Source organism: Centruroides sculpturatus, unplaced genomic scaffold (genome assembly GCF_000671375.1).
Source record: "Centruroides sculpturatus isolate CEXI.00-Female unplaced genomic scaffold, Cexi_2.0 scaffold554, whole genome shotgun sequence".
Taxonomy (NCBI): Eukaryota; Metazoa; Arthropoda; class Arachnida; order Scorpiones; family Buthidae; genus Centruroides; species Centruroides sculpturatus.
Window position 1 is genome coordinate 27,485 of NW_019384851.1, and position 9,932 is coordinate 37,416.

Consider the following 9,932-nt stretch of genomic DNA (forward strand, 5'->3'; position numbering starts at 1 on the left):
CTGATACTTATGTTTATATACCGAACTTAGATAATATCGTAATCCCACTCCAAAATATCTGTTGGGTTTCTGTAAATCAATTTCTATCTTCATTCAATTTGCCGATTTACACAAGTACTATATGCTACCTGTCACATTAATTAAGTGAATGTAATATATATATATTACATTCGCTTAATTAATGTGACAGGTACAGTATATCTGTTGGGTTTCTGTAAATCAATTTCTATCTTCATTCAATTTGCCGATTTACACAAGTACTATATGCTACCTGTCACATTAATTAAGTGAATGTAATATATATATATTACATTCACTTAATTAATGTGACAGGTAGCATATAGTACTTGTGTAAATCGGCAAATTGAATGAAGATAGAAATTGATTTACAGAAACCCAACAGATATTTTGGAGTGGGATTACGATATTATCTAAGTTCGGTATATAAACATAAGTATCAGGTTTCGTAGCTATTGGTGAAACGACCTAGGAGTGTATAGCGAACAAACAAACAAACAAACATTTTCATTTATATATATATATATATATATATATATACTGTATATATATATATCAATTAATCAATAAATAATTCATTGTCATTTAAATTTTTATTTTTACAGAAATTGTTGGTTTGAATCTTTGATTTAAAAAATAATTTATATTTAATAGAAGAAATTATAAAGTATTAATAGCCAGGTTTAGTTTTTACATCTTTTCTGTGTAAACGAAAGTTATATTTTCATACAATTCTTTCAGAGCACATTGCAATTCCATGCAATGATCATGGTCTCTAGTTTCACATACAATAGACACCTGTTATTACAAAAAATAATAATAATAAATATTTAAATATCTTCAATTTTGTACGAATATCTGAAGTAAAAAATCCAGATTACCTCTTTTGTAAGAAACTCTGCATTATATTCATCGCCATAATAGACATGTCTGATTCTGAAAGACAAAACGCTTTTATTAGGTGATGTATATTTTGAAGATGGAAATAATTTTTACATCAGAATATTATACTTGGCTCCTAATTTTAATACATGTTCGATTGGTTCGGAAAGATTTGTTTCTCTCGGCAACGTAATTTGTAATTTAACAATTCTGTTCTCAAATATCAATCCATATTCCAAACAATAATTCAAAACTGTGATATCTATATTACCGCCAGTTAACAGAATCACGACTCTAAATTTAAAGTGTGATTGACGTTAATTGTAATTTTCAAAAAATTAAAACACAGAATTTTATTTACTTCTTTTTGGCTAATTCTGGTAATTGACCAGCTAAGATGGCGGCCAAACCGCAGGCTCCAGCTCCTTCAACTACGGATTTTTCTATCTGTACTAATCGATAAATCGCTAATGCTATCTCTTCTTCTCTGGGAAATGAAATATAAGATAACTTTATCATTTTCACCAAAGAAAAATTTAATTTTTTTTTTCAGAAAATTTAAAATGTTTTTAATTAGAATACGTAACATCATCTGTATACACATAAAATATAAAATTTATGGAAGTGAATTTGATCCGTAAAAATTAAATTGCCATTTTATCAAATTTATTTATTTTTCTTATAAAACTTATTTTTATATCTAGAACTTCAAGGCTTTATGTATACAGTCGACAAATTGTTGAAATACGTTTTATAGTTGTGTTCGTTTTCAAATGCAGGTGTGTACACAGGCGACGTGACAAAACTATGTTTCAACCAACGAGCTAGAATATACTACATAGAGTGGCTGAAGCGACGCCATGTTTGAATATACGTTTGCCATTTTTCTTTTAGTCAAGGGATGTGGCATTTATGTTGTGTAAAGGCAACAAACTAGAATATTCTAACTCGTTCTGAAAAACTGTGCAAAGGAAAGAAAGAGTTTTAACCCTTAACTGAGATGATGCAAGTCAAAATGACCCTACTTACAACAGTCGTTCAAGGTTAAACGAGACTTTTGGTTCTATAATTTTGAAAAGTAATTGTAGCACGATAAAACCCAAAGAGGGAGGAGTAGCATTATCCATCCCAAGACTTCGGTAGCATACATGACACATTTTGCGCATGAGAAGCAGTTTTAGCAATCATAGCAGAAGGTAATATGTCCGCAACGGTGGAACAGCGGTGCGTAATCAGATTTCTCGTGAAGGAAAAGCTTAAACCTGGGCCGTGTTTAGTAACGCAGAACACCTATGTTAGAATTCTTAGTGGCTTAGTGTGTGGAGCTAAGAATGTTCTGAGCATCATTGAATGGCTATTCTTGGTTAGACAACTAGGCAAAATGGTGGACGAAGTTAAAATTATGATCGCAACAATTGTTGCAAACGAAATGGTCGAGAAGGATGAAGTAACCAATAAATTATTCAAATGGAAGCTGCGTCAGATCGTGATGAAATTAATAAAGCAATTATTAACTGTAATCAACGAAATGGACCGCTATATTCCGTTAAAATATATTCGGAATCTGTTATACCGACATATGATAATTTTACATTTCGAAGTCATTTTAGAGTGAGAGAATAACTTTGTGATTCTTATAATAAAATACGTTTAGCCATCTTAATACGAGCAGCCATCTTGCAAATCGTACGGCAAGACAAAAACAATGACATCACTGGTAGAAGTTAGCATAGATAAAAGATGCTGACTGAACTAGCTAGAATTCTAGTGGTGGGAGGGGTCAAGCAGTTGTTAGAAACGAGTTCAATACATCGCAGCATAACTAGCAAGAATTGCAAGACTTAGCAAGAATTCTACGTTACTGAACACGGCCCTGCTGAAATTTTGATAAGATTGAATGCACAGTATGGGGAACAAATGCTATCGCCGGCAAGAATGTACGAATGGTGCCGACAATTTGGTGCAGGATGAGAGCTGGTGACAAATGAAGCACATAGACGTACGTATTCGTCCAACTGCAGTAACGCCAGTGAATATTGCACGAGTTGAGCAAGTTATCCTAGTGAACCGGAGAGTAACCGTGAGACATATTGCAGACGAAGTATCCATCAGTGTCGTAGTGTTGAGAAAATCATCCACGAGCACTTACTGTTTCGCAAGATGTGTGCCAGATGAATTCCCTGACAGCTGACATGTGATCAGAAATGGGTACGCAAGGAAACATGTGAGCAGCTTCTGAATCGGTTTCGTAATGAAAGTGATTAGCTCCCAGCGATTTTCATTTGTTTGGGCACTTTAAAGAGCTTTTGAGAGGAACGAAATTTCAGACAGATGATGAACTGCAGCAAATTGTCCTGTGCTGGCTACGACGTCTGCCCACTTCTTTCTACGAGAAAGGTATTAGAGACCTACCCCACCGCTAGGAACAGTGTCTACATACAGATGGGGAGAGTATTTCGAAAAGTTGTAGTTTATACATGTTTTGGACATTCTTTTTGGTCTGTAGAAATAAAAGTCTCGTTTAAGCTTGAACGACCCTTGTAGTTTTTTTTCTAATTTTGAAAGTAAATAACAAGACATTTCTTTCTTTAAATTAATGGTGTAGTTTCTCTTGCACTTACTGGCATGTTTTCTTTGTCTATTTTTGATGGGAAAAACTCAGCACTTCTTCCATTTCCCACAATTGTTAGCTCCTTATTACCTCTTAGAAGCATTTCAATTTCACCAGTGTAGTTCATAACATGACAAAAGTCAAAATGTAGTTTTTCATTGTAAATATTTTCAGAACTTGAAACCAAAATTTTCGCAAACTATAACTATAATAAAAACACTAAAACACTACTTATTTTCTGCAAAAGAAAAAAACACACCGAAAAAAAATCAACAACGTACTATGGTACGGATCAGGCTGACCTGAGTACACTATAAATAATCCTATGGCCGAGAGTAAAGCTCTTCAAGACCTGGCTCGTCCTTAGATTATTAAAATATTGTTATCTTGAGGGTTACCACTTTAAACTCTGACCTTATACTACGTTCGCACACAATCCACGACTCACTTCGATCTCGATTTACCTACAATCTGGATTGTGACTGTCGCTAGTCGAACGTCGTGCTGTTCGCACAGGCAGTCCGCTCGAGAAGAACCTGGCTATTACACGCGATCATAAAACTGACGTAATTACGCGGTAAGTCACAAACACCAACAAACAAAATGGAAGTTTTGGTTAGAAATAAATACTTTTTCTTGCCATACATCTAATAATAGACAGATGTGGTCCTCTCTCCAGATGTCTTTTTTATTTCTCTGTCGATAGCCCGACACGTGTTCCGCAGCCATCTTGTATTTTCTCGAGCGCGTGGGATTGTGGGATCTCTCTTATAACTGGATCTAGTTTCGAGAACTCTCTCCAGTCGATCGCGATTGAACCTCGTTTCAGTCGAGATTGAAACGGTCGAGAGCGTTCGCACCATGGAATAGGCTCCGACTAGGGTTTCTTTCCCGGGATTCTCGCCGTTTTATTCCCTACGAGAAAAATCCCGGGAAATTTTATTTTCCCGGGAAATCTCTCATTTCAATAATAATTTACCATGTCATGTTTTCTTTCTATTTTTTATTATACGAAAAGTTGCATCTTGAAGACTCACCTAAGAGAAATTTTGAGGTTTCTTGCTGCATATTATTACCTATGTTTTACAAGTCTCTACTTGTTAGTTCATGTAATATCTATGTATTGTGTTTGCGCATCATTGAACAGCGGAGACTTGCTGAAAGTAAATATCACTCATCGCACTTTAGTTTATTTTTTATTTCATCTTTAGAAGTAAAATAGTATTTTTTTTTCGTAATCATTAAAACTCCCAATGAAACGCTTTATTTTACTTTCATCTTATAATGTAGGAGAACATAAATTAATTGAGCCTAACGTGTCCGTATGGGTGAGATTGGCCCTACACTTTTAGTTACTTACTAGAAAATAAATTAAATTATTCAAATTTATGATATTCCTGTATGATCTTTTTTATTCATATAAAATTCTATTTTACTATCTCATCCCGGGATCCCGGGAAAAGAAATTATTTTTTCCGTAATCCCGCTGGAGGCAAATTTCCCGGGAAATGAGAAATCCTAGCTCCGACCTTAGTCACAATCTAGATCGAAATGCTCGGTGCGAACGGGGTATTACCCTCTTTATAATGATTAAATAAAATCTAGAAAATAGTAAATTCAAGATGAAACAATCTAGAATTATATCACTTATCTAATTTCCTAAATTTCAAATCTTGAGGCAAACAAAACAATTTAGATTTAGGCGAGAAAAATAGATTCTAAAATGACAACCTTATTCAACACGTGGTATAGACTTCAATGTTTTGACTGAAAGTAAAATGGCGGTCGATAGTACCCGTCGTCACCAACAGCGCTGTAACCATGGTCACAGCCACTCTGTGTAGTATATTCTAGCTAGTTGGTTCCAACAGTTGCCGAAGTTGTGGAAGGCCCGATGCATTTTTGTATATGACTAGGATTGGTTGTCCCATCAAAATTAATACGGATAATTTTGTCTCTACGGTGTAATCAAGCGGAACCGTGTGACAATTCTGTTATCGCTCACTAGATTGTGTGAGAGGACCTTGCCGTTTTCAGTTAGGACTGGTCAATCTTAATTGTTGCCAAACGTAAAGATATATCTACGCATAGAATTATATATATAAGAGCCCATTATAATGACATTTACAATATAACTGTTAGGACAAAATGAGCTCCAGTGCCTTTTACGCATTGGAGCTCATTTCATGCATTTCTCGTAGTCCTAAAAACCCGGGAGCACAAATAATAATCACTTCTATAACTTCTACTTGTTCATAATGCAAAACTGCTGAAATATAATACAGTAGAGCGTCGATTTTCCGAAAGTCAATCATCCGAAAGAATTCCAGTCGGCAAATTTAAATTTTCGCCAGTGCTGTGGCGCTTCAATCTTTGTCTATGTCTTGGGCTACTCAAATATTTTACGTTTTTGATACTAAATTAACATCTGAAGTATAATTTTTTATTGTTTTTATATTTTTCAATATATTTATTTTGTTTGTACAAAATAAAAAAATAATTTTTTACGATACAATAGTCTTCGTTAGGCTTAACATCGACGAAAATTCAACGCAAAGCGACACGCAACGGAGAAGAATTTCGACATCGGATACGTTAAACTATTTTTTCGTACATAAATCGGTTATCCGAAATATCAGTTATACGAACAACCCCAGTCCCCAATTGATTCGGAAAATTGACGCTCTACTGTATATCGGTTTTCCTGAAAATAAATTCTGTCTTGTGTACACACCTACAGATGACGCGACTATTTTGCCTTTCAATCGTTGTTAGTTAGAAAAATAATGACAAAATGTTTCAACAATTTTTCAACTGTGTACACACATTCTTAACAAGGAAATTATAAAAAATCAGCTCAAATTACTTAACGATTACGATTTTATCAACATTATTCTTAGCTGTCTCCAATGAGTTTATTCCAACTACAGGCACTCTTAAACCTACCAATAAATTTTAGTAAGTAATTTTATTTTATTATAAATAAGATTTTAAGCTATCCGAGTATGATTTATTTTACCGTCTGCTAAAGTATTCTCATCCAATGGCTGAACATGAACTGGTTTTCCGGCTTTAAGTGCAGCAGAAAAACTGGGACAGTTTTCGGATTCAACGGCCTGTTATTGAAAATAAATAAAACTTACATGCATGCATATCTTTCGTGATTTTATGTTGAAAATCGGTTCTATTTACAATTATTTGACACTTGGGATTATGATGCTTCATAACAACACTAATTCCCGCAACGAGACTGCCGCCTCCAACAGGAACAATCACAGCATCCGCATCGGGAACATCTTTTAAAATCTCCAGACCTGCGGTTCCTTGACCAGCGATGATTTTCGGATGATCGTAACTTAAATAGAAAAATGTCTTATGTTTATCATATTTATTTCATTAATAAAATAAAACTTATTGATATTTTTATTACCCGCTAACATAAATCATGTTTTTTGTCTTGGCTAACTGTAATCCATGTGTTTTTGCCTATAAAATAAATAATAATCAATCTGCTATTGTTAATTCAAACAACGAAAATCATTAAAATGTATCATTACTTCTAAAAGATTATCTCCTTTCAATATTACTGTAGCGCTGTATTTTTTACATTGATTAATTTTGTTCAATGCAGTATTGGTGGGCATCACTACCACTATCGGAATGTTCATTGAATAACCGTAGAAACACAGGGCCGATGAATGATTTCCAGCAGATGCAGCTATTAAACCTTTCTTCCGTTCTTCCTGTAATGAATTAATCGAGAATCGGAAAGCTCGTCAGTTTATTTTTATCAAAAGTTAAAACTAGAATTCATATTAGATTAGGACGATGGCTGAAGTAATGCAAGACATGGGCGATCTGCCGAACGAGAGGTGACGACTCTATGGGGGAAACTGATCCCATTTGTGTGTTAAACATGTGAAGAAAACCCGGAAAACGAACCCTGCTACCAACTACTAGTGTTCGATGGTGGCCCAGAATTAGTATTTTACCTCAGTAAGAGTCTTCAATAAATAGTAGACGCCTCGCTCTTTGAAGCTGAAAAAATACATAAATACAGTATGTCTTTTTCGATCATTCAAATATATTTACTATTCGGTATTAATCATTTAATTTTTGCTTATTTAATAATAAATAACATTAGCCTACATATGATTACCTTCCCGTTGTTTGTAAAAATTCCTTTTTGAAATATATCTCGCAATTTGTTATTGAAGACATATTGGATTTCTAATACAAAAATTTGATATAATTTAGATATATATTTATGAATTTTACACAATATAATAAATAATGTATAATAAATTTCAATCATTAAACATATTGCAATCAATCCAAACTATTAATAAAATATATGCAACAATTTAAAATAAAGGATGTTTTACTTTAATATGCATATCATTTTAATTTTATGTTCAATCTATATTAACCCTCTCGACTTCGCCGGCCTACATATATGGCTTTACAACAACCGGTTTAGAAAGTTGAAAACCTTCACCGGTGTACATATAGGCCGGCGTTTTCACTTTTATATTTCTCTAGAACTATATATCCTAGACATAAACAGAATATGCCATCGTCTTCTTTTGTTTATATTTTACATAGTTATTTGTTATTCGTTTTTTATTTTTAAATAAATTCGTCATTTTCGATTTTTTAAATAAACACACTACTTAGATGGAAGTGTTTCACCTTCAGTATTGATTTAAATTTTTTTTTTCTTTCTGTTTCTTTAATTTTTTTGCTAATTTTTGTGATATTACAAATTTAATTAGCTTATTACATATTTATATTATACTTTTCGTGATTATTGATAATTATAATTTTTTATTAACGCCTGTTTCAACGGGTGTATCTTTACGCCAGTGTTTTAAATTTTATTTTTTTTGAAAACTATATTTTCTAGACATAAGCAGAATATGCCNTATGAAGTTTAAATGATTTTACTGCGATTTGATCGAACATGATTTTACAAGTCATTAATGTAAACAACAAAAACGAATTTTTTTCGAAAAAAGTAAAAACTACAAGCGGATAAAAAATATACCAAACAAAACTACTAATCCTTGCATATTAACAATATTTTTTTTATATTTCTATCATAAAAATTTGATTTTATACGAATTTTTAAAATTATATAAGTATATTGGCCCAAATGACCTTCAACCTGCTATGAGTTCTACTGTCAAGTTGTATAGCAACTACCTGGCCGCTACCTGAAAACGTAAGGGTTAATGTATTATTTTAAAATATTTGTAATAAATAAATACTATTTACCGTGCAAGGAGTCCATATTATAGTATTTTTTATATAATCGAATGCCTTTCTTACATCCTTTATATCGATGATTACAGGATGATTCGGATCGCAAGCAGGATCTGCAATCTCAAAAGACGACGAACTACAACTTTTGGGTCCTTGGTGTTCTTCGGTGTTTTCAGCACTGTTCTTGCTTTTAACTGTTACCGATCTGTAAATATCGGGTGATCCTAATTAATATAATTCTGTAGTCCAAATGCAACCAAATTTCATATGACATTTCAGAATATGTGGAAGAAATTTACATTAAAAAAATGAATACCAGACCTCATCACTATGACACATTTTGCGCTGCAAACAAACATTTTATTTGTTCAAGACAATCATGCTATACAGAAATCTTAAGATCGGGCAAACTAGACAATATCAAAACAAACTGGTCGAAGCAATTTAATTCGATCATCACCCGCTTGATGGCCATTGATTGCCAGTCATTGACTCAACGTCACTCTACGTCATACTCTTTGATGGAAGCAGCCGAAGCTAACATCAACTATAAACGGGTCGTCATTTTACAAAACAAACTACTGAGCAATAAGTTTGTAGAGGAGTAGACGAAATGCTCATTGGTTTTATAGAACTACGTCACGAGTAATATCACAGGTGAATTTGTCCGATAGTCGAAGCAGACTAGTCACGTAGCCATAAAATTTGCCTCTGACATGTAAAATTCTTGGGGGTCATTTTTTTTTGACCGATCATCATACTTGCCTTCTTATTAGTGATGTAACGAATATTCGGTTACTATTCGGTATTCGGCCTATTCGGCCTATTTTTCACTATTCGGCCGAATACCGAATACTTAAAAACAGGATAAATAAATAACAAAAACACAGTAAATTAATCATTTTGATATTTAGATTTAATGTTATCGAGTTAGTGTTGTTTGTTTATATTTATTTATAACTTGTAACATGCACAAAATAAAAAAGAAAATAATATTAGTCACATGTATTCACAATTTATAATTACAAATATCAGCACACGTACACGTCTATCGTTGGAGAATCCTCGCACATCTGAGGATCTGACCCTGCCTATCCTTCTTTTTAAGCGCTCGTCTTTGCTCTTCCCTTTCTCTTTCCTCTATCGCTCTAATCCA

At 33.4% G+C, this 9,932-nt stretch overlaps 1 protein-coding gene across 1 annotated transcript in view; it reads right to left on the reverse strand.

Annotated features, from left to right (window-relative positions):
• Window positions 1–600: 600 nt before the first annotated feature.
• LOC111630494 (L-threonine dehydratase catabolic TdcB-like) overlaps window positions 601–9,932 on the reverse strand; it is an 11,953-nt gene continuing 2,621 nt past the window's right edge. Inside the window, exons 2-13 of the mRNA XM_023374603.1 lie at window positions 8,789–8,981; window positions 7,671–7,741; window positions 7,504–7,549; window positions 7,069–7,254; window positions 6,942–6,997; window positions 6,704–6,866; window positions 6,531–6,627; window positions 6,378–6,453; window positions 1,262–1,387; window positions 1,030–1,194; window positions 900–954; window positions 601–816 (exon numbers count right to left, since the gene is read on the reverse strand). Of these exons, the coding sequence (XP_023230371.1) occupies window positions 709–816; window positions 900–954; window positions 1,030–1,194; window positions 1,262–1,387; window positions 6,378–6,453; window positions 6,531–6,627; window positions 6,704–6,866; window positions 6,942–6,997; window positions 7,069–7,254; window positions 7,504–7,549; window positions 7,671–7,741; window positions 8,789–8,981 (1,342 nt within the window). The 3' untranslated portion in view covers window positions 601–708. The remainder of the gene's footprint in view (window positions 817–899; window positions 955–1,029; window positions 1,195–1,261; window positions 1,388–6,377; window positions 6,454–6,530; window positions 6,628–6,703; window positions 6,867–6,941; window positions 6,998–7,068; window positions 7,255–7,503; window positions 7,550–7,670; window positions 7,742–8,788; window positions 8,982–9,932) is intronic.